The sequence below is a fragment of the Tachyglossus aculeatus genome, chromosome X4 (genome assembly GCF_015852505.1).
Source record: "Tachyglossus aculeatus isolate mTacAcu1 chromosome X4, mTacAcu1.pri, whole genome shotgun sequence".
NCBI lineage: Eukaryota > Metazoa > Chordata > Mammalia > Monotremata > Tachyglossidae > Tachyglossus > Tachyglossus aculeatus.
The window spans coordinates 16,868,692-16,893,972 of NC_052098.1; the positions used below are offsets into that span (position 1 = coordinate 16,868,692).

General features: G+C 43.4%; 1 protein-coding gene across 2 annotated transcripts in view; it reads right to left on the reverse strand.

Annotated features, from left to right (window-relative positions):
- Window positions 1-25,281, reverse strand: part of RFX3 (regulatory factor X3) — a 261,490-nt gene that overhangs the window by 19,392 nt on the left and 216,817 nt on the right. For both annotated transcript variants that reach the window (XM_038769597.1, XM_038769596.1), the window contains 3 exons: window positions 21,535-21,684; window positions 18,496-18,704; window positions 11,924-12,077 (listed from right to left, as the gene is read on the reverse strand). In XM_038769597.1, coding sequence (XP_038625525.1) covers window positions 11,924-12,077; window positions 18,496-18,704; window positions 21,535-21,684 — 513 coding nt within the window. The remainder of the gene's footprint in view (window positions 1-11,923; window positions 12,078-18,495; window positions 18,705-21,534; window positions 21,685-25,281) is intronic.

Here is a 25,281-nt window from a genome sequence, read left to right on the forward strand (position 1 = left end):
TCCATGTCTTGGACATTATGGCTTCCATTCTCCTGCTGCCATACTTCATGTTAGTTAGTTATGGCATTCACTGAGCTCTTAACGACTTTACCAGGCACTGTGCTGGGGTGAATGCAGGATGAACGGTTCAGAAATGATCCCTGTTCCACGCGGGGCTCACAATCTAGGCGAGGGAGGACAAACATTTAGAAAAGATACTGCTTACTTGCATAATTGCCCCTCTTTGGGGCATAATTTTCGTAACATTGAAACGGGGTGGGGCTATGACACAGGTCAGACAGAAATTCAATCTAGCAACAAGGGAGAGCAGCGGGGCCTTTTACAGATGAGGTGAGATGAGATCTTCATCTGTAAAATGAAGATTAAGAACGTGAGCCCCATGTGGGCCTTGGGCTGTGTCCAACCTGATTATCTTGGATCTACCCCCAGCGCTTAGTACAGTGCCTGGCACTGTACGATAAAGATAAAACAACCCACAAAAAACAAGGGGAGGAGAATTAGAGTAGTAATAGAATGTATTAAGTAGTTACTGTGTGCAGAGTACAGTACTAAGCGCTGGGAGAGAATACCCAGGTGGGAAGAAGATAAAAAAGGAGGATGGGGGAGCAGAAAGAGGAAGGCAAGAGGGCACTGAAGACGGTGTCTCCAACTTCTACTGTACTCTCTCAAGTGCCGTGTACAATAAGTACTCAGTGAATTAACGTCCTGCCCCCTTCCCCTGCTGTGATGTCTGGTTCGTTTCCTCCTCCTCCTTTTCTCCTGCACCATCACTGCTTGCAATTATGTGGTACAAAAAAAATTATTTCTGCCTCAAAAATTACATGAGTAAATACAATAGATACATTACAAACTGTGGGACCATTTAAAATACAAGAATAAAAGATAAAGGGCAAAATCGATAGACGAACAATACCAGGAGGAGTCAGGATTGAGGATGCTCCTCAATCTTTGTTTCCAAACTGACTTAGCTTCCCAACATCATGACTGTTGGAGAGGCCAGCTTTTTCCGGTCCAATAGAACCTGCTCCTGCCTCTGTTGCTTCTTGTCACCTTGGTTGAGCCTCTGTCTCTGTCCCCTTGTGTCTGACCCATCCATGTCTTCCTGACGCCAAGCCGGGCAATTCTAAAATTTGCCATCGTCAATGCAGGATTACGTGCCAGGAGGACAGTGATACAAAGGCATGCAGACAAGAAGCATTTTCCTTTCAAATACTAAGCAGAGACAATCGTAAACGACTCATCCATACTACTCGTGGGTCATATCTCCACTGACACGAAGATCGATGGAGACAATAGGCACATTTTTAGGAGGCACGACAGCCACATTTTGGAGGTAGAAGTTAAAAAAAAAAACCGGTGGCAGCTATGCGGTCTAGGGATGCAGTCAGCTCACCAGCACTGAAACAAGACTCACTGCACTACACCTCTGTGGGGTGGGACATGGGAGAAAATACAGTCCCAGCTCTGCCACTGGTCTACCGTGTTACCTTGGGCACATCTCTTTACCTCCAAGTACCTCTTTCCTCATCTGTAAAATGGGGATACGATACTCGCTCTCCCTGCCTCTTAGATTCCATCTGGGGTGGAGCAGGGATTGTGCCTGATTTGCTTATTATTGTGGTGGTCACCTACCTATCCCCCATACCCAGGAGATAGGTTTCTAAGTGGTCCATGAAGAGGGAAGTTTAATTAATCAGTGACAGTGCCTTACGTGGTATCAATTTTGAAGCTAATCAGAGGGAAGGAATGGAAAAGACTCAATCACAGAAGGACTGGGAAGGTCTTCTAGACTGTGAGCCCGCTGTTTGGTAGGGACCGTCTCTATATGTTGCCAACTTGTACTTCCCAGTGCTCTGCACACAGTAAGTGCTCAATAAATACGATTGAATGACTTGAATGAATGAAGTAGAAGGTTGGCAGGTAGTTGGAGAAGAAGGCCCTTGGGCATTTTGAGGAGAGGGGTTGGGAGCTGTGACCCTGAAAGGATAAAGGGCATAGGGAGGGATTGGAGGTGATCCCGGGTTGGGGTTGGGATACACCGAAGTGTCTAGGTCCAGAGAGAGGACTGGACGAGCAAGGCATCTGCCCCTGATGGGGAGAAACAAGCCTGAGAAATGCTGGCATCCAAAGGTCTTGGGGAGGGTTAGACCGAAACCTGGAATGCTATGAGAGAAGAGGGGTTAAGGACCAGTGTACCCTTAGTAAAACATACCCTTAATACAATACTCTGCATAGAGTAAGTGCTGGAAGGCCACAGCAGTGGCCCAAACCAATGAAATGCAAGTACAGACTCTTAGTAGTTTTGAAAAGATAGCAGCTCTAAGAGACAGGAAACCAAAAATGGTGCCGGACATCGGGGGCAATTTCTTGCACATGTTGTAGAAGGGATTGCCTGTTATGCATTGCCTTATCAGCCTCAGGCACACACAAACAGAATCTCACTATCAATAATGTCATCAGGTGTTAATGCAATGAAATACGGTGTGCAAAGGGTCAACTAGGTGGTCCTCTCATCTAAGGTAGACACAGTTCTATATCATCAATTGCATTACTGCTCCCCGAGGTAACAGTCAGACAAGAATGGTTCTTCAAGACAAGACAATTTGCTGATAGGTTTAGATGAAATTGGACAATTTAGAGATTTGCTTCGTGCCATTTCCAGTCCCCTTAATAGGTTTCTCAAATTCTTTTTAAAAAATGAGAGTTTAGTCTCGCTTTTCCTTTAGGATCATCTTTGGTCGATCCTCTGTTGCCAGTAATTTTTTAGCACAGACGGCTTTCTTGTGCTATTCTGACTGGTCCAGTCCAACAATAAGGAGTTTGCTCCTTCTAGACGCTTGGAAGCTTTTTCCCTTGAGAGCGGCATGAATTATAGTAGACTCACACAATATGAGGTTTAATATAATTGTGGTTCCTAGTTGGCTGCCCTCTCCACCCCTACATCTTCCCGTCAGAATTTGCCCCCATCCTCTTAAAGAGGGACTGCAGAATCAAAAGCATTAAACAGCATGTAACACTAATACGTTCCCCTAGTACTGAAATACCCAGGGGAAATACTCAAGACAATCAATCAATCAATCGTATTTATTGAGCACTTACTGTGTGCAGAGCACTGTACTAAGCGCTTAGGAAGTACAAGTTGGCAACATATAGAGAGAGTCCCTACCCAACAGTGGGCTCACAGTCTAAAAGGGGGAGACAGAGAACAAAACCAAACGTACTAACAAATTAAAATAGAATAGATATGTACAAGTAAAATAAATAAATAAATAAATAAATAAATAGAGTAATAAATATGTACAAACATATATACATATATACAGGTGCTGTGGGGAAGGGAAGGAGGTAAGATGGGGGGGATGGAGAGGGGGACCCCCCCGCCCTACCTCCTTAATTCCTTTATTCCTGAGAGAAGGGAAGTGGACTCTATGGGACGTATACATAATATATGAAATAGTACTTGAGCCAGAATTTTTGACAACTTGTTGAAGAACCTTGGGCAAGTCACTTACCTTCTCTGTGCCTCAGTTTCCTCATCTGCAAAATGTTCTCCCTCCCTCTTAGACCATAAGTCCCATGTGGGACGGGGTCTGTGTCTAACCTGATTATCTCGTAACTACTTCAGGGCTTAACAAATACCACAAATATTACTATTGTATTTGTTAAGCGCTTGGTATGTATGAAGCACTGCAGGTAGTGGGTTCTAATCCCGGCACCACCACAAATCAGCTGGGTGACCTTGGGCAAGTCACTTAACTTCTCTGGGTCTCAGAGAATGGGGATTAAGACTGTGAGCCCCATATGGGACGGTCTGATTACCTTGTATCTACGCAAGCGCTTAGAACAGTACTTGGCACATACTAAGTGATTAACGAATATCATCATTATTACTAAGCACTGGGCTAAATACAAGTTAATTATGTTGGACACAGTCCCTGTCCCACATAGGGCTCATAGCCTAAGTAGGAGGGAGAATGGGCATTGACTCCCCATTTTACAGATGAGAAAAATGTAATATTGTAAGATATTAATTAGCTCTACGGTCAAAACTGAAATTCGAAAAAGGCGTGGTAATAATAATCCACTTGGAATATTAGCAGCCCAATTGATCACTTTATAGACAATTACTATAATCTCTATTGGACTTCATGTTCACTTTTCCTCCTGTATTATCTGTTGTCCTCAAAATCTTTCATCGTAAAGGAGTTAATTCCACCAACCTAGGCTTTATTTATTCATATTAATGTCTGTCTCCCCCTCTAGACTGTTAGCTCGTTATGGGCGGGGAACGTGTCAACCAACTCTGTTACCCTGCGCTCTTCCAAGTGCTTAGTACGGTGTTTGGCACACAGTAAGAGCTCAATAAATATGATTTATTGCTCTTTTGTGTGTGTATGTGTCTACAGATCCTTGCCCTTCCTCTCCCCCTCCTCCTCCTCCCCATGCCCCCACCCTACCTTCTTCCCCACCCCACAGCACCTGTATATATGTTTGTACATATTTATAACTCTATTTATTTTACTTGTACATATGTACTATTCTATTTATTTCATTTTGTTGTCTGTCTCCCCCTTCTAGACTGTGAGTCCGCTGTTGGGTAGGGACCGTCTCTATATGTCGCCAACTTGTACTTCCCAAGCGCTTAGTACAGTGCTCTGCACACAGTAAGCACTCAATAAATACGATTGAATGAATGAATGCCCTGTTGCTTTATCATTGCCCTGATCGTGGTTTATCACAGAGTTCAAGGGCAGAGCCACTAGTCGTTGTCATATCATTTGACAGAAAATATCCCTGTCATCTGTTTGTTACATAACATCTTTACTCGTGGAATTTTTCCCGCTTTCTAAAAATAATAGGAAATTGCCACTTGACATGGCATTCAACAGATTTTCCTAATAAAGTAGCAAGTGTGTTTTTCAATTCAAACTTTTCGTCGTTTACAAGGCTTGGAAATAATCTCATAAAACTGTTCAAAACCCTTATGGATTAGCAGACTCTTAAGAACATAAATGACTAGAAATCTTTTCTAAGGTAATCATGATTTTGTAGGATACGTATTTTTCCAAGCTTTGTTTCACATTTAATTTTGAGAAGTGAGAGGTAGAATACATTCAGGGTTTTTTTTTTTTTTTTTGGTGAGCATATAAGAATTCATTTTAATCAATGTTCTCCAAACTCATTTCACATCTAATTTGAAGAAGACCTTCACCCTTTCATGTATGACATCTCCTTAGAGAGGACTAAGCCTTTTCATATTCAATTGGTTGCTTCATTTGAAGCTAATCAAGCTCTTTTCCAGAGACATATACAAATAAACAGTTTGTGCGCTCCTCACTATTAACTACTTTTAAAATTCAGTTTTTGAAGGGTAGCGAGCATCTGGTATATATGTCATCGTACAGAGCTCCACAGCTTGTCTCTTGATTTCTTTACTTAACAGGTGTGAAAACAGATGCAACCTTTTTTATCTTAAAATATCATCACTGCCAGAATGCCTTTAGGCACATATACAAAATTTAAGTCAAAATCAAAATGAAATCCTTTCCAGCAGTAAACAGTAAACAAATTCACCCCCATTTCCCTTCTTTCCCTTTTCTCTTCTTGAGCGGGGTCCCAGATTAGGTGGCACTGTCTCTGGAAAGTAATCAAGAGGTCTACTGGATGAGAGTCCCATCTCCTTGGGAGAAGGGAGAGTGGCCTGGGAGCGGGGAGGAGCCAAGCTTCTCAATGAAGAAGCACATTACCTAATCAAACAATCCATCAGTCAAGACAGAAGCCGCTATTCTGCCAAGAAAAAAATGGTTTAGAGCAGGAAAGGTTGAGCCTGGAGTCATTTTTTAAAGAAGAAAGGGGAGATAGAAAGGATGAAAAAACCCAAAAAATAGCTGTGTAGAAAATACTAGGTTTGCTCAATCAATCTGGTCTTGCACTAATCACCAACTGGTTCTCGTGATAAGAAGAAGAATAACTATGGTATTTGTTAAACACTTACTATGTGCCAAGGTGCTGGGGTAGATACGAGGTAATGAGGCTGTCATCATCATCATCATCAATCGTATTTATTGAGCGCTTACTATGTGCAGAGCACTGTACTAAGCGCTTGGGAAGTACAAATTGGCAACATATAGAGACAGTCACTACCCAACAGTGGGCTCACAGTCTAAAAGGGGGAGACAGAGAACAAAACCAAACACACTAACAAAATAAAATAAATAGAATAGATATGTACAAATAAATAAATAAATAAATAAATAGAGTAAAAAATATGTACAAACATATATACATATATACAGGTGCTGTGGGGAAGGGAAGGAGGTAAGATGGGGGTAAGGTAAGATGGAGGTAAGGCTGTCCCACGTGGGGCTCACAGTCTTAATCCCCATTTTACAGTTGGGGTCACAGAGGCACAGAACAGTTAAGTGGCTTGCCCAAGGTCACACAGCAGACAAGTGGCGGAGCCGGGATTAGAACCCACGTCCTCGCCCGTGCTCTTTCCACTGAGCCACGCTGCTTCTCAATCCAACCAGCGAACGGCTGGGACTGGAATATTTTGGATACTGATAAAGAAGGAGAGGCCCAAGGCATGAGGTGATGGGAAGAAAACAAAACACATCCATGGAGGCAAGATAAGAGTGGCTACAAAACTAGGAGGGTGGCCGAAATCCTTTACACTGTGAGCTCCCTCTAGACTGTAAACTCATTGTGGGCAGGCAGCATGTCACCAACTCTGTTATATTGCCAACTTTTACTTCCCAAGCGCTTAGTACAGTGCTCTGCACACAGTAAGCGCTCAAGAAATACAATTGAATGAATGAATATTGTACTCTCTCAAGCACAGTACTCTGCACACAGTAAGCACTCAATAAATATCACTGATATTGATTGAGGAGAAGCACTAATTTGGTACAGGATGGCTCAAAGCCCTGGGCTCATAAATTGGGCTATTCCAATTCAAGTCATCTAGTAATCCTATCAACAGTCAAAGCAGTTAGCAATTGTCAAGAGCAACAAAAGCATGGCAGTTTAAGAAGTTCCAAATATTGAGATACTTATCTTAAAAACAGGTGAAAACTGGGCATGTTGCTTCCTGTTTGTTTTGCCCTTGGGGGAAATGTACTCCCAATTTTAAAATCAAGAGCGCTTTTTGCTTATCCTATGCAGTCAACATTGGCATCTTTGAAACACAATCGCATATGGAAAAAGGTGCAGAATGAAAATATATGGTGAGAGTGTACTTAACATATTTTAAAGTTTGCTATTTTATGCAGCTCATCACAGGCAATCCAGTAATTTTTGTTAATACGGAAAAAGGCAACTCTCCTTCTTTCCCTTTCTCTCAACAATACATGAAGCCTAAATAAGCCTTGGGTAAATAGTCCATTGAGCTGGCCTCTCCTTTTCTGCAGACTCGCACTTCCTCCTGCCTTCGGAACACCTCTACTTGGATGTTCCGCAGACACTTCAAATTTAACATATCCAGAACAGAACTCGTTTTCCCACCTAAACCCTGCCCTCCCCCTGATTTCCCTATTACTGTAAACACCACCACCATCCTCTCTGCCTCACAAGCCTGTAACCTTGGCATTCAACTCGAAAACACCACCACCATCCTCTTTGCCTCACAAGCCTGTAGCCTTGGCATTCAACTCGACTCATCTCTCTCATTCAATCCGCAAATGCCATCTGTCACGAAATCCTCTTTGTTCTACCTTCTACACATCTCCCAGATCAGCCCGGTCCTCTCCATCGAAACGGCTACCAAGCACTCGTGATTTCCCGCCTTGATTCTCGCATCGGCTTCCTCGCTGACCTCCTTAATATCCTATCCTGCATTCTCTCCCCTTTCTAATACATACTTCACTCTGCTGCCCAGATAATTTTTCTGAAAAACCATTCAGTCGATATGTCGCCACTCCTCACAAACCTCCAATGGTTAACTATCTACCTCCGCTTCTAACCCAAACCCCTTACCGTCGGCTTTAAGGAACTCAATCGGCTTTCTTCCTTCTATCTCACCTCGCCGATCTCCTACATTTCACTGCTCTAGTGCCAAACCGCACTGTGCACCTCGATCTCGTCTACCTCACCCGACTCCTTGCCCAAGGCCTCCTTCTGGTCTGAAACTCCCTCTCGCTTCACATCTGACAGTTCACCACTCTTCCCACCTTCAGAATTCTCTTAAAATCACATCTCTAAGGAATCTTTCTTGACTAAGCCCTCATTTCCCCTACCTGCGCTCCCCTCTGCGTTGCCTACGCACTTGGCTGTATACCCCTTAAGAACTTTGACACTCCCCTCAACCCCACAGCATTTATGCATGTATTCTTAAACTGAACTATTTCTCCTGTGCATAATGAACTTTAATGCATGTCTCCCCCGTAATAATAATAATGATAATGATTATGGTATTTGTTAAGCTCTTACTATGTTCCCGGCACTGGGGTGGACACCAGCTAATCAGGTTGGACACAGTCCCTGTCTCGCAGAGGGTTCACAGTCTTCATCCCCATTTTAATAATAACAATAATTATGGTATTTGTTAATCACTTACTGTGTGCCATGCATTGTACTAAGCCCTGGGGTGGATACAAGCAAATCGAGTGGGACACGGTCCCTGTCCCACGTAGGACTCACCACCTCAATCCGCATTTCACAGATGAGGTAAGTGGGGCAGGGACAACTGAAGTGACTTGCCCAAGGTCACACAGCAGACAAGCGGCGGAGCCGGGATTAGAACCCATTACCTACTGACCCCCAGGCTCGGGCTCTCCACGCTGCTCCTCTAGACTGGAAGCTCCTTGTGGGCAGGGATCCTGTCAACCAATTCTATTGTAGTGTACTTTCCCAAGTACTTAGTACAGTGCTCTGCACACAGTAAGAGCTAAATAACAGACGAAGGACTGATTCATTTGCACTACAGCCTAACAGGCCAATGCATCAAAACCTTAAATTTCATAAATCAGTACAAATAGGACTGTCTAGTCATTTAGACATTACGTTGCCTCTTTCACCCTCATGCGATCCTTCTAGCAAAATCCAATGCCCTTTTCTCCGTTCTAATTCTCCTCAACCTTTCTGCCACTTCGAATGCAGTTGATCATCTTTGCAACTAGAAAATCTTTCCGATCTTAATTTCTCTGACCCAGCACTCTCCTAGTTCTCAACCTACCACTCCCACCTTTCCAGACTGTCAGCTCATTGTGGGCAGGGACCGTGTCTGCTAATTCTGTTGTACTGTACTCTCCCAAGTGCTTAGTACGGGGGCTCAATAAATACCATTTCAGCATCCTCTGCCCCTTCATTTTTCCTCTCCTCACCCTTGAGCTGTGCATGTCCCGCCAGACTCAATTCTAGGGTCTTTACTCTTCTTATTTCACACTCCCACTTTTAAGTAGTTCATGAGCTGATATGATTTCACCTACCACCCTATGCAAGCAACTTCCAAATGTATATTTTCAGCTCTGACTTTTCACAGGCTCTACAGTCTCATATTTCCTCTCGACTCTGGGACGTCTGCATCTGGATGACTCATCTATCATCCCATAAATTTAATATGGTGGCATCTTTTAAAACGGGTGCTTCCGCTTCACATTTTGGCTAGAATGCGACAGCAGAGAAACAGTGCTGCTGAATCAAGGAGTACGGAGTTATAATAGGTGAGGATGAAGTTCAGATGATACAAATCAGCCTGGTGCCTGGATTTCTGGCAACAGTTCTCCATGGCAGGTGTAAGTGTACTTTGGAGGTAACCCTGGGCTGGGGGTGGTTGGTGGTTGGAGTTCAAAGAAGGGAGAGGTGGGGAGAGGGGAATGAGTTTGGCAGAGAGGGCAGAGTGGAGAGTGTGAATTTGTGCATCAAGAGAGGAGGGGTTGTGTAGGGAGTCCAAAGGAGTCATGATGACTGGGGATAAGCGGAGAGGATCTAGAGCTTGCTGGGCTCGGGTGCAGAGGGAGAGGAAGACAACAGTTTCGTGGGGATGGGCTCCGTGGGAGAGAAGGCTGTAGTCAGAGAGTGGGAATTCAGAGTTGGCAAAGTTGAAAATGGTACAATGACTAGCGATGATGAGATCCAGCATGCGTCCAAACTGGTGAGTGGGTGAGGTGGAGCAGGAAGTTCATAGAAAAGCGAAAGGAAGTACGTGGCTGAGAAGGATCATCTGGAACATCACCGTGGATATTGAAGACTCCAAGGATCAACTTGCATTTCTCATTTATAACTCTTCTAACGGTGAAATATTTTTATGGCTGCTAGTTTTCCCCAGAAGAAATCACAACTTTTACTTCTTCTGTATGTCCCCCAAGTGTCCAGCACAGTGCATCGCACACAGTATCTAGCCAACTCTTCACAATCCCCTGAGTGACTATAGCTTGTGCCCAGCCTCCTCTGATCCTGTCTATCTGTCCCATGGCCTCCCTTCAAGGCCCTACTGAGAGCTCACCTCCTCCAGGAGGCCTTCCCACACTGAGCCCCCTCCTTCCTCTCCCCCTCCTCCCCCTCTCCGTCCCACCCACCTTACCTCCTTCCCCTCCCCACAGCACCTGTATATATGTATATATGTTTGTACGGATTTATTACTCTATTTATTTATTTATTTTATTTGTACATATTTATTCTATTCATTTTATTTTGTTAATATGTTTTGTTCTCTGTCTCCCCCTTCTAGAGTGTGAGCCCACTGTTGGGTAGGGACCATCTCTATATGTCGCCAACTTGTACTTCCCAAGCGCTTAGTACAGTGCTCTGCACACAGTAAGCGCTCAATAAATACGATTGAATGAATGAATGAATGAATGAATGGTCAGTGAAAGGGGATTTTCCCATTCTGCCTGAAGTGGTGATGAGACTCTGAGTGTCCCTCATGCTGATCTTGATCTAAGATAAAGAAAGCTGACCTTTCTTCAAAAAAAGAAAATATGCCCACTCACCTGTCTTTGTCTTTCCCAACTCAGAACAGTTGACCACAAAAAAATACAACAATAAAACCCCAAACATAAAAGCCACTAAATTTACCTACTCTACTTTGTGAAGGACTCAGCAGTGTGGCTTAGTGGCAGGAGTCAGAAGGATCTGGGTTCTGATCCCGGCTCCGCCACGTGTCTGCTGTGTGACTTTGGGCACGTCACTTCACTTCTCTGTGCCTCAGTTACCTCATCTCTAAAATTGGGATAAGAGTGAGGGCCTTATGTGGGACAGGGACTGTGCCCAACCTGATTAACTTGTATCTACCCCAGTGTCTAGAACAGTGCTTAGCACATAGCAAGCGCTTAACAAGGGCCAGAATTATTCGAATTATTAGACTTTAGCAAGCAGAAAGAGGAGGTCAGATAGGGATTTGAACTCGTCTTCAGGTTGGTCAGAGCTCAGGGGGCCGAGAGCGGAGACCAAGTCTCAACTAGGGGTTCCAGGGTAGCACTGGCCTCCAGCTTGCGCTGACAGAAAAAGTGATGGGCCTAAATTTCATTTATTTTCCGAACGATTGGTGACAGATGACTCTTGTTCTGGGTGCCGTGACCCCCCTAGTGAGTTCAGACTTGTGTCATGAATCTCTGCACACAGTAGGCGCTTAAGAAATGCTACTGACGGTGACCTCCGTTATTTCAACTACATACTTGCAAGTTATTAGGCACGTGCTGAAGGGAAGGGATTTTTCTTATCTTGTAGATGTTTTGATGGGACGAATATTTCTTCTGTCAAATCTTTGGCAAAAAGAATAAGCTTTTGGTTCTTGTGCATTGAAAAACAAATTAGAACAGACAAGCGAATGTCTTATTTATGTCATCTTAACGTCCCAGTCTTCAACAGTTATCTCACGGAGACCGTCAACCCTTCTTATTTCACACCTTTAATCAATAGTTACAGATATTCTATGTGAAGTAGAATTCGATGTTACTTTTACAATGATCAAATCATTCTCTCTTACCTCTCCCATAACCGCTATAGGTGTCTCTCCAGTTGCCTGAGCAACACGATGCTCTACCAGGTAAAACATGTATTCGTCGTAGAGCAGACGGATCAGATGGAATGAACCAAAGCTAGCAGCACTGCGTAAGGTTAAGTCTCGAATAACCATTGAACTGTTGCAAAAGAAAAGAAAAGGATTTTCATTAACTTAAGCCATTCAGAATCGAAATCTACCTGTCTGGCTCATAAAGGAGCCCTATCGGGCCAAATTCCTTTTAAGGTGTAAAACTGAAGAAGGTTTAGGATCCGTTTAGTTATCACAACGTATTTGAAAGACGTGGTGTCTACGTTTTAGAATCCATACACGGTCACATATACGAATTAAAGCCCAGTGAAGGCTGCAACAGATCCTTAAAAACGAAACAATGCTCTCTGATAAGAAAAGGTAAGTGATTCTGATTTGTACGTACATTTACACTGTTTTCAGACTACTAATTATAGAGCAACAAACACCCTCTTCCTAAAATCAAAATAATGATCACCATCCCTATTGTGAAAGTAAACCAAGGCGCTCCTCACCCCTGCAAACTAAAAAGCCATGCGGAATACACGGCTAAATTAATCATGATTACAGTTGAAAGCGAAGTCTACAAGAATAAGGAGCAAAGTGGTCTAGTGGAAAGAGCCATGGCGCGAGAGGACCCGCGTTTTAATCCCAGCTCTGTTACATGTTTGCTGCGTGACCTTGTTCAAGTCCCTTCTAAGTGCGGGGGTAGATACAAGGTAATCAGGTTGGACACACATTGCCGCTTAACAAATACCTTTAAAAAAAAAATACTCCTGTCTACAATATCCAAACTCCGAACTGAGTTGTGACAAAAGTACCTTCCTGGCACTGCTGCCGATATTTTCGATGTTAAAAAACAAACACGGTAAAGAATGATCTCTTCTAATTGCATCCACCTTGGTGGATTTCGGGTCAGGAGAGAAAGAGAATAAAGAAACAGAATGGCATACTGGGTAGGACACAGGGCGAGGAGCCAGGAGAGTTTGGATTTTACTAACTTGCTGAAGCAGGAATTTGTTAAACGGTACCATGAATGCTTTAAAGAACTAATGCCTATTCCAAAGGTACCTCAATTTTCAACCAGGGAGTAGCCTGGGCACCAGAAGAATCAGGTTCATTGTGTTAAAAGATTTTTGGGCACCTGCTTGTGAAGCAGATCCAGGCTTCATCACAACGGGGAATGGCCTCACCCTGAACGGATCATCTCTACAGAATCAAACCTCACAAATAGGTAAAAATCAGTTTCTCCGTTTAAAAAAAGTAACCCAAATGGAAGCTTCAGGACTGTGTATTTACCCTACATCCGTCGATAGCAATAATCATGTAAATGGCTGGAGGGAAAATTGTTTAATATCACAAACAGTTCCAGATACTGGCAGCTGTTTTGTTTTCTTCTAGGGTTTGAAGATATCAAATATTTTTTTATAGATGGTCTTTATCAATTTTAAATATTTAAATTAAATCATTATCTAAGAAAATGAGGGATAGTAAATATTTGATCTAGCACAGCCATTTTCAAATACATAAGTTGGAGTTCATATATATTTCATAATTTCTGTCCAGCATTTGTTAGATTTATCAAATATTCAGAGATGAAAATGCAAAACAATCTGCGATATTTCATTAGTGCGGGGTTCTGTGCTCCTCTTTACATGTCATACCACTACCCTAAATGTCAGCTTTTAAATGACCCAATTAACAATTTAATTGGAAACCTATTGTCTGGTTTTGACTTATAAGATACATTACAATATTGAATCTATTCATTTTCATGTTGCTAAGATACTGTGTATTTAGCTTCTTTTTGACTAGAATTGCAATTGTTATTTTTTAATGATTAAAAGCATCTCATCTTTCTAGCACACAATGTTGGATTTGGAATAGCTGTCCTTTGGTTCGAAGGTGACTTAGACTGAGTCCCCGCTTTTCCTCTGCTCCTCCTCCCCTCCCCATCGCCCCTACTCCCTCCTTCTGCTCTACCCCCTTCTCCGCCCCACAGCACCTGTGTATATTCGTACATATTTATTATTCTATTTATTGTATTAATGATGTGTATATATCTATAATTCTATTGAGCTATTTTGATGGGATTGACTTCTGTTCTACTTGTTTTGTTCTGTTGTCTGTCTCCCCCTTCTAGACTGTGAGTCCACTGTTGGGGTAGGGATTGTCTCTATCTGTGGCCGAATTGTACTTTCCAAGTACAGTGCTCTGCACACAGTAAGCGCCCAATAAATACGATTGAATGAATGAATGCATTTACTGATGGTGAGATCAGTGTGTGCAAGTGTGGATGATAGGAACAATGTGAGACTGGCAATTCCTGCTACAGCAGGTGCACTTAAACAGGGGAAGTTGTCGCCCCGTTGCACGGTAACTGGAGATCTTATTTTGTCTCCCTCTGCGTTGCGGTCTTCTTAAAACCTCACTTGGAAGAGAGGTGAACCATTTCTAATTTCTGAACACCGGGCAAGTCTATCTTTTGGCAAAGCATCCCAAATGTCCATGCCATGCCACAGTGTTGGAAGTTTTGCTTCATTGTGTCTTTTAAAAATCGATTCTGCTCTCCCTGTTTTCAGTTTCCTCATTAACTTTTTGGGGATCTTACTACGTTCAGTCTTCTCAATCATCCTGCCTGGAGAAGATGTGATGAGATGGGCATTGCTTTGATGATGAAGGACTGATTCTATTCCAGGACTTTTAGGGCCAAGTACAGAATGTAGGCGATTTAACTAGAAAGACACTAGCATTCAGAGGTTCAGTGTAAGGTAAATCCAAGCGCTACGGTCAGGAAGAAGACTAGGCTCTTACAGACCTTCCGCTTGGTTTGAATCTTCATTCTGTGCTGGTGTCAAACTCTCTCCCCATCTCCCAAAAGCCATGCCAGACTTTTGGATTTGATTCTTTGTTTCATTTTCTGTTTAGGCGGCAGAATTCAGGGATAAGCCTTAACTTGAATCACTGATGGAACTCTTTGGCTGTGCGTATGGTTTGTTAGGTGAAGGCTCGTATGCTATCTCAGTCTCTTTTTTGTGCCAGGCACTCTACGGAGCACTGGGGTACATACTAGATAATCAGGTCAGATACAGTCCCTTGTCCCACAGAGGACTCACACTTTCAATGTTCATTTTACAGATGAGGTAACTGAGGCACAGAGAAGTCAAGTGATTTGTCCAAAGACACACAGCAGGTAAGGGGCAGAGCCTGGATTCGAACTCAGGTCCTTCTGACCCCCAGGCCTGTGCTCTATCCATTAGGCCGTGCTGCTTCTCTAAGTTTCTCTAATTGTCGAACCATAGCATTTTGTGATTCTGAAAAACGATTAGTCCTCTTTTCCACGACTTCTTGTTTATGTGTGTGCTTTTAGAGTACAGTCACCAGCAGTAAGAATTTATATGATGGATTCACGGGATTTTGTTCTGAGGTCGTTGCTTCATAAAAGTTTCCCAAAGTTTTGGAATCATGTCCTGATACCGGCCTCCAGAATCCACAATGGATGCACAGCCGCATAAAAAGAAGGAATGTGATCCACAAGCCTGCCAGAACCCTTTGCTGAAGGAGAAAGAATCAGAAAATTCTGATGTGCTCAACCCCACCATTTTTGGGGGGACTCTTTGGATCCTGACAAACCTTTCAGAACAGCCTAACCTAGACTGGCTAATGGTTTAAAATAAAATCCTTAATTTGGTTTCTGCCTGGGTAGCCTTGGATGATTTTCCTTAACCTGTCTGTGTTCCACGATTGCAGGCTTCAAGGTAGGGATGATGCACTGTTTGCTTTGCAGTAAGCAGTTCCTGGATCTTCGAACCGAAGGCTGCCTCGCAAACAGTGATAAATAGAGTAGAGACACCCATTCGCTAGTTGCTTTAGTGGAGGCAGATGGGGTTTCTTGCTCTAATAGGGATGCTTCACTGTTGTCGTGAAGTTTCCTGAATGTTTTTTCATTCATCAAGAGTTTGACATTTACGCCATCTGGATGGTTTGAACGCCACTTTGCAATACTGCGGCTTTATCATCAGTGAAAGTTTGGAAAATACCAAATGACCCTTGCCTGGGCCAGAAATCTGGGACCCTGTCTAGCCTGCCCTGGTTCTTGGCTATGCTTAGTTCAACCTGTATTGGCCCCTGCCACTGTAAGACTGGCCTGAAATCAGCTGTGCTGCTGCTCTCCAAGCTTTCGTCACCAAATTGGAAGTGCCATAAAACTGGCTCCTGGCAGCCTACAGGACAAAGCTACAAGTCCTTCACAGGAACGAGTCTCCAGCCAATTCTAACGGCCCTGAGCATTTTTCTGGTTCGGTGCCACTGCGGTTCCTTGTCCGAAACAGGCGACCCGTGGGTAGCTGGGGAGCCAAATCGAGCCTGGACCAAACTTGATTGGGCTATATCTCTTCTGCTCATCGGATATGAAGGCTAAGGCCTCCCGAGCCTTCCTGAATAAGGACAGGGCTCTAGGGCCCAGGATGCTCTGAGTGCAATCTCCCACTAGGATCACCAAAAACCTTGGCATTTTCTTGCCTGTAATGCCCCCCACCCCCACCTACATCGAGATGGGATAAACCATTTGAAGTCAGGGTATGGCAACCTTGGTGGTATAGCAGCTCATTGTGCACGTGGAGTACAGGTATATTGATTTGGTAATCAAATAAAAAAGATGTATGGGAATACCAGTGTTTCTAGCCATATCACTTGAAATGTCAAAAGATGAGGTATTTGACTTTAGAATGCTTAGTGTCTGTATGTCGTATTAAGATTGTAAATAACCTAAAATGCAAGAGACTAGCAAACGTGGAATTTATTGCCAAATCTAGAGATTTGGAAAGAAGCATAAACCCCACAAAGTGTTCAAAAAGATTCTAGATTGAAATTCTACATCTCTGAAGACCCGTGATTGCAAGTGGCCAGCTTTCTCTAACTCTTTCACTACATTCAAAGACAGATGAGGTTTAAAGGTTCCCAATTTCGATGCTATTGACTGTCTACCAGCAAAAGATGTGATGATAATGATGGTATCTATTAAGCGCTTACTATGTGCCAAACACCGTTCTAAGCGCTAGGGTAGATACAAGGTAATCAGGTTGTCCCACGTGGGGCTCACAACCTTAATTCCAATTTTACAGCTGAGGTAACTGAGGCCCAGAGAAGTGAAGTGACTTGCTCAAAGTCACACAGCTAAGTGGCGGAGCCAGGATTAGAACCCACGACTTCTGACTCCCGAGCCCGGGCTCTTTCCACTGAGCCAGGCTGCTTCTCTTGCTCTTGGCTGGACTGACTGGACCTTCAGTGATCAATATCTGCAGCTATTTACATCTTTTTGAAATGAAAATAATAACAACAGTGTCTAATTATCTCAAACCAATTATTCCAAGCTTGGAGAGGACAAAGGGCAGACAAATCATAAATTTCTACATCCATATATCAATCATTTGTGTGCACATGTATGTATACATATCTGCGTATATCATACATCTGTATAAAGTGCCTCTCTCTCTCTCTCTCTATATATATATATATATATGTATAAACATACCAGATAAAGACTGAAGTGAAAAACAGAAAGGATTAGGGGAAAGTTTAATGCTAACAGTAAGAGACAGGAGAAACAAGAAAAATAGGGAAAATTCTGTAGCTCACCTGTAGAGAGTCTTGAAAACTAGAGCAGCGGGTTTGACTGAGTTTTCTAGCAATAGCTGAATCAAGTGAATGGGAGAACTAGGATTATCCCTAATCAATCAAAAACTCCTGAGCACATAATCATTTTAGGGTATTTGAGGTCCCGATGGGAAGTGGTTCCCAAACTGCTCCAAAACTAACATCACCTCTATCAGCTTTATACAAGCACAGCATGTAAGTGGTATATAATGTTGACTTATTTGAGGTGTTTCGCCACTACGGGACAGAGCAGTTGCTAGTTTCTCCTTGTATAATACTAACCTTTTTCACCTTGGTATTATTCTAAATCTCCAAAAAGGAACAATTTCATTTGAAAGCTAAATGGTTTCAATTACAAAAGAACCCAGAAAACAAACCCGACTGATCCAAAATGAGTAAGACGGCGACGAGTGGTTCAGGGAAAGACTAAATGGGAGACTTGCTTCCAAGGGTAGGTTAAAAAGAGGACACTTGGTTGAAGCTTCTCTAGCTAGAATGCAATTCTGACAGTTCATACTTGAGAAAAGCTGCTCTTCAAGAGTGGTTGTGGCTTAAAGGGAAGGAGAGTTTCCTTCAGGAATTAGAGAACACCTCCAATCGGAGAAAGGTGCCATTAGCCTAGTGGATGACTATATCCCTTGTCAATTATATTCAGCCAGTTCCACAGCCGGACTGTCTCTGGGTTGAGTAAGCATGCACTTCATCACCGGGCTCCCAAGGCTAAAAGTTTTTTGCTAGATATAGGGATGTGCCTCATCTTTTCTTGTTTCCTTTCTCTTTGGGGCTTGGTGCAATCACAAATTCACCACAACCGTAGTGCAGAAGATACAAAGAGTAGAGAACGGTTACACGGGAGAATTGTCAAAAGATACCTGTAGAAAGACCATTTCAGAAGGAACTGCCGGGCAGCTTTAGGAAAGCTGGGTCTTCCTTCATAGGGTTTTAGGGCTTGCATCATTACATTGTCGAGCCAAGCAGCCCACTGCTCCAGGGTACTCTGTTGTTGAAGAGTCATCTTGAAATCTGTTTCTAGTCTCTGAACCATGTTATCATCACACTGGCACACCCAGGAAGCCTGCTCCTGTTACAGTACACACACCGGAGAAATAAGCATAACTCAGCACCTCTTCAATTGATGTCAGCACACAGGCTATATGCATGAATGGAAAATTATAATGAAAGTTCCAACAATTAAATGAATCAAGAGAATGAGCAATGACTTGTCAGTTGCTAAGGAAACCAATAACACCTTTATTATTTTCAGGGGTTCGATATTTCTCCACTCAAATAAGGAAGTGAAAAAAATAGGACATAAAGGTGAGTTGATACAGCTATGTCGGTTATTCCAAATGAAATACTGTGGCATAAAAATTGATTAGAAAAAGACACCCGTGAATTGCAATATTTGTGTTTCTTCATTTCCGTTAATCATCATTTCAGGAGTTTTCACAATGTACTTCTTCCAGATAGAGCTTTAAACTCCATCCTACCCTTAAAGAAGCGTTTGGGTAAGTCGAAAAAATGGATTTGATCAGAAAATGCGTAGTACGCTAAGATAAGCATCGGTTTGGTACCGTAAGCAGGTGCTAGATCAGTTTGGCAGACTGGGAATTTAAGTCTCGAGGGTTATCTAGTCAGCACGCTTGATGCAAATTAATTCACGAAATGGAAAAGTGTCGTCATGTTACCTGCCCCCCTAACTTCACCAACTCTAAAGTTCTGGTTATGTAATTACTGCTTTGATTCGGGTTATGTAACAATCTGTTTGTGGAAATAAAAACAGGTCATTTTTAAGATCACATTCTAATGGTAGCAAAATGTTCTATGACAAATCTAGTGGTGATGTTCCATTTTAAAAGTATTCTCAATCGTCCACTTCTCCACATCGGTCAAAGTGCAACTAAATGAAGCATAACAAGATAACTAAGAAATGTTGTAAATGCAGTATTGCTATATTGTTTAATTAGGCAGCTCAAGGAAAAACAGCCTAACTCTCCAGAGTTTAGAACGGTGACACCTTCCCCTCTTTCAACGCACACCCACATCTATGTCTCGATAACAAAACACACCGCAATAACCTTTGTAAAAATTTCATGCATGCAACTGAATATAAAGAATAGCAAATACTGGCCATACTTCAGAAAGAGAACTCCAATTTCTTATTACTTGGGAGCCCACCAATCTCCTAATTCAGGTCAGTGCGTCTCAGTACCCTCCCTAGGAAACACTGTCCTGGATTGGAATGGATGGTATGCTTCTGTATACTATATTCCTTAGAGGTTCAGCACACAGTTCTGCACTTCACAGGTGCGTAATGAATCCTGTCGCTTACGATGCTCAGCCGAAAATACACGTAGCTTTGCAAAGAAATATCCTGTCAGATGAGTGAACAATTTCCTATGGAAAAATGGCAGGTCCTGATACGACGACAGGAAGCACACGGGCGATGTACGTTAAAATGATTCTGCCCTGCATGACATATTTGTTGATAACATGGAAAATATGGCTTAGGTGATACAATTATTAAACGGGCGCAAGACAGGGAGATCATATTTTAACGAGAGTTATCAATAGCTTAATGACAAGCTAGAAACATTATAAAGGGAATTCTGCAGGTGTCACTTGCACTCCAATTGTGTTTAACAGTCATCAAAAAATGGCAGAGCACTACACAGAACACTTGGGAGAATACAATAGAGTAGGTAGAGTAGGTGGAGACACTCTCTGCCCTCAAGGAGCTTACAATCTAGTGGGGGAGACAGACGTTAAAATACATTTCAGAGAGAGGAAGCAATCCTCTCAAGAAGCTTACAAGACAGTGGGGAGAGGGGTCTTGAAATAATCAGTACTATTAAACTAATATTTTCCAGAAGGACCTTTCGACTAATTTAGATCTGGGAAATACATATGTGTGGGTGTACAGCGATCATCAGAATTCAAATAAGAGGCCACTGACCCTGAAGTGTGGTTGAAAAGACCTTTGTGCATCCAACAATTTATTTTACATTGTACACACATTGTACCGCGTACAATGCCTGTCGTCTGGGAATCTGTCTTGCCTCCCAATGTTTGGTTTCCCCTGACTACTGCTAAATTGCATTATTAGAATCATGGTCTCATTAAGGCTATATAATGTCTCCTCCCCTATTCTGTACTTCCCATGTTGCTGCTGCTACTATTACTACTACTACCATTTGATTTCTTCTACAGCACCATTTCTTTGGATCAGATAAATAGGGACCAAGAAAAAAAAACCCTAGGGTTTTTGTTTCTTTGTTTTTTCCCCTCCTGAATCTTCAGTGAAAACAAAATGAGTATTGGTCTAACATCAGAGATGAGAAATAAGTGCTTGTTTCTCCTTCATCATTTCTCAACACAAATTTGAACTCAGATTTAGCAAATGATCTTTGACAAAAGGATGAAAGAAAACGATTTTTGAACAGGTGGCCTATACTACAGCACTGAATCCAAAACATTTCTTTTTATTACTCTCGCACTGATATGCACTCAGAGAATTCTGCAGTCACCCTGCAGGGAAAGTCATATAAAGTGGTAGAGTTCTAGTTCTGCAAAAAAAAGTCAGTATCGAATGTTCGCTTTCTGAAGAACAAGTCTGAACTATCTGAAATGTTCCGATCACTGTGGCCAAAAGAATCACTGTTGAAGCAGCCAGATATTTTCAAAATGGTTCATTTATAAGGACCTCTGATGAACTGCCCGTGCCACCGCTGCGGTTGTCAAGACAGTGAGCGTGGGAAAAACTGTACCTTCTCCACAACGGAAGAGTTGGGAATGCTGATGCTGCTTTTTTAGGAATCAAGAAGGTGAACCCTGTGGTAGGGACAAAGAGGAAGGCCGGGGGCAAATCCCTTCCAAAAGATAGATTTTTTTTTTTTTAAGTGGCAGCATACCTGTACATTGGCAAAATCGACGCGGTTGAGGTCATTGAGCATCTGGTTGATTTGAGAAGTGTTTTGAAGTACGGCACGAGCTGCCTGAGCCAGGTGATTAAGCGATGTGTATCTTCGCAGAGTCTGGGCAAAGGCACTTACAGCGGCAACCTGCAAAAAAGTCCACGTTCTTTTTAACAAGCATTGTTGCGATTTTCACTTCTGTTTGTCCGTGCCAATTTTTGCACACTTCAATTTGTGAGTGCTCTCCCATGCAAAGCACAGCATTTAACTCTACATTAAGCATTACTTTCTCAATAATTTCCTTTTAAAAGAACCTAAAATTTAGAGTCAAGCAAGCACATTATTTGATGTCTGGGTATCAATTAAACCCCAGTTGCCATCACTCGGACATTTGTACAGGTCGGGTAATAGTTTAAGCTAGGTGAACAGAAGAGCATGTTGATTTCCTTTGTTTTATTGTCATTTGGGAAGCCCTCAGGTGGAAGATGTCGGGAATTCAAAAGAAAAAAATCTGTGCAGCCTGGCAGCAGTTTTGTAAGGTTGGCTTTCCTATAATATAGGGGTTACAGCCTCAAAGAATCTTGCGATAAGGAAAACTCACGTGAGCACACGTGCTCACATACGACAGGCATGTGCCCCACCGGGTTTTCCAACACTGTATTATGTTCTGTCCAGTCAGGTCTACATAGTTGCGAGAAATTCCCTAACAGTGTGAAAACGCTCGTTCCGGGAGGACTGCCTTTTTATATTTCTCGCATGGATACAGTAGACACGATTTTGTAAAACTGTTCTACTAATTGTCATAACGGCTCACTGTTTTACTGTTCATTATTTTATAGCGGCGTGGGTAAACTTAGGAACAAAACATTTAGTGGTTTGTGCCTTCTCCAAGGAACAAAAGGCAATAAGATTACCACAGGCAAGCAACTCAAGTAGAGATTTCTTCTTCTTTTAACGGATCTCCTTAAAATGCTATAGTCCTCCCTGCAAATTTGTGGTAAATGACAATGTTTACTCCTTGGGGAAGGCGTCTTCTACAAGGATTAGATGAATTTAAAAAAATTCCAGTTAATATTGAACAACTACAAAATAGGGATTGTTGTGGGCAGGGAATGCGTCTGTTTATATTCTTATACTGTACTCTCCCGAGCGCTGAGTACAGTGCTCTGCACCTGGTAAATGATCGATAAATACGACTGACTGACTGCCTGACTGATTCAGTTGTCATAAATGTCTGTACACAGGGCCTAAGTGATTGGGTGTCATTTAGAGACTGGGTGCAGGATTTCCACAGTTCAGGATAACAATAATAATAATAACGGTGTTTCTTAAGCGCTTACTATGTGCAGAGCACTGTACTATATTCATTCATTCATTCAGTCGTATTTATTGCGCGCTTACTGTGTGCAGAGCACTGGACTAAACGCTTACGGTACTAAGCACTTGATATATACCATATATCTGTATGTATGTGTATTTGTGTATATCTCCTCCTCCCTATCCCCCCCGCCCTACTTCCTTCCCCTCTCCACAGCACTTATATATATATATTTGTACAGATTTATTGCTCTATTTATTTTACTCGTACATATTTACTAGTCTATTTATTTCGTTAATGATGTGCATGTGGCTTTAATTCTATTTGTTCTGACGACTCTCACATGTCTACATGTTTTGTTTTGTTGTCTGTCTCCCCCTTCTAGACTGTGAGCCCGTTGTTGGGTAGGGACCGTCTTTATATGTTGCCAACTTGTACTTCCCAAGCGCTTAGTACAGTGCTCTGAACACAGTAAGCGCTCAATAAATATGACTGACTGACTGAATGTACATTTTTATAATGAGAATTCTATTTATTTTTATTAATGATGTGTATAGATCTATAATACTTTTTATTTATAATGATGCTACTGATGCCTGTTTACTTGTTTTGATGCCTGTCTCCCCGCTTCTAGACTGTGAGACCGTTGTGGGCAGGGATTGTCTCTGTTGCTCAATTGTACTTCCCAAGCGCTTAGTACAGTACTCTGCTCACAGTAAGCGCTCAATAAATACGATTGAATGAATGAATGAATGAATGAATGCAAAGCGCTGGGGTGAATACAAGGAAATTGGGTTGGACACAGTCCCCGCCTCACGTGGGGCTCCCAGTCTTAATCCCCATTTGACAGATGAGGTCACTGAGGCCCAGAGAATTGAAGTGGCTTGCCCAAGGGCACACAACAGAGAAGTGGCAGAGCCTGGATTAGAACCCAGGACTTTCTGATTCCTGGACCCGTGCTCCATCCTCAAGGCCACGCTGCTTCTCTAATGCACAGGCCTGAGTTTCAGGAGATGGTGTGGGGTCGCCCGAGCCCCCGCTGACTTTCAAGGTTGCAGAGCCAGGGCTGGGGCTGGGTGTTAGGACGGGAGAGCTGGGCTTAACTGGAGAGAAGCAGAATGGTGGCTAGGTCTCAGTTCCGGCCTGGGGTTTAAACAAATATTGGTGACATCCTAAACGGCAATTTCAGGCCGGAAATTGGGTGAAATTCCGAGCGGTCGTTGCGGTATGGATCTTGCCTCTTGATCCCATAGGCAGAGGCCTGTGGGCTCCCTCGGACTGCAGGCCACTAACTGGGCTGGCTGATTCAGACTGGGGTCGTTAATGATTACGATTCAGCAGGGGTCGGCAACCTTTCTGTGCAGAGGAGCCAAGACGTAATGATGTCATTATGCTGCCCTGGGCGCAGTGTGATCTGATTTTGTCACACCGCCCGCCGAAGCCCCAGCAGCTTCAGTGGCAACAGCTGTTGACGCAGCTAGCTGCGCTTACGGGAGGAGCAGCGCGGCTTAGTGGAAAGAGCCCGGGTTTAGAGGTCGTGGGTTCTCATCCCGCCTCCGCCACTTGTCAGCTGTGTGACTTCGGGCAAGTCGCTTAACTTCTCTGGGCCTCAGTTCCCTCATCTGGAAAATGGGGATTAAGCCTGTGAGCCCCACGTGGGACAACCTGATTACCTTGCATCTCCCCCGGTGCCTAGAACAGTGCTTGGCACATAATAAGCGCTTAACAAATACCGGCGTCATCTCCATTACAGGGGCAGGAAGCAAAGCGGAGGGAAGTTAAGGGAGGTGGGGGAGAGAGGGGAGCGGGGCTCCACGGCTGCCAATGAGCGGCGGGTGTTTTCCCAGGTGCGGCGGGGCTCCGACACCGTTTGCCAACCCGAGGAGGCAGGGAGGGCGAGAGGGGGTGGCTTTGCCTAGGAACACGTAGCCAGGAGTTTGAAGGCAGAGGCAGGGAGAGCAGGTGCTCCTCGGAGTAGCCGGAGAGAACAGGAGCGGCTCTCTGGGATCAGGCCATGCCCCAACTCCAGGCAGCATCCCAACTCCCCCTCCTTGGGGCTCACCAAGCCAGACTGGGTCACGGGAAGCGGTAAATATGGCTCCAGGGCCACGCTTGCCTGACCCTGCTGTATAACATTCGTGAACAATCAACAGAGGACACCACTAGCAAAGCGAGCGGGTAACCCTTCTAGTGGCAACCCCAGCTGGGGGAGAAACTGGAAGCTGCCGAGCTGACCCCGAGGCATGCAACGGCTCTCCCCGTGGATTTTTTGTTCGGTTTTGTTTTTTTAAAAAATCGCCCTGACCAGCCTGGCATAGCGTCAAGCACTAACGAGATCTTCAGGAAGGTCAGGATACCACACTGTGCTCCAAATGAGACTAAACTGACTGTACCAAGAACCCAGGCCTCCTTTTCGGTGCATTTCT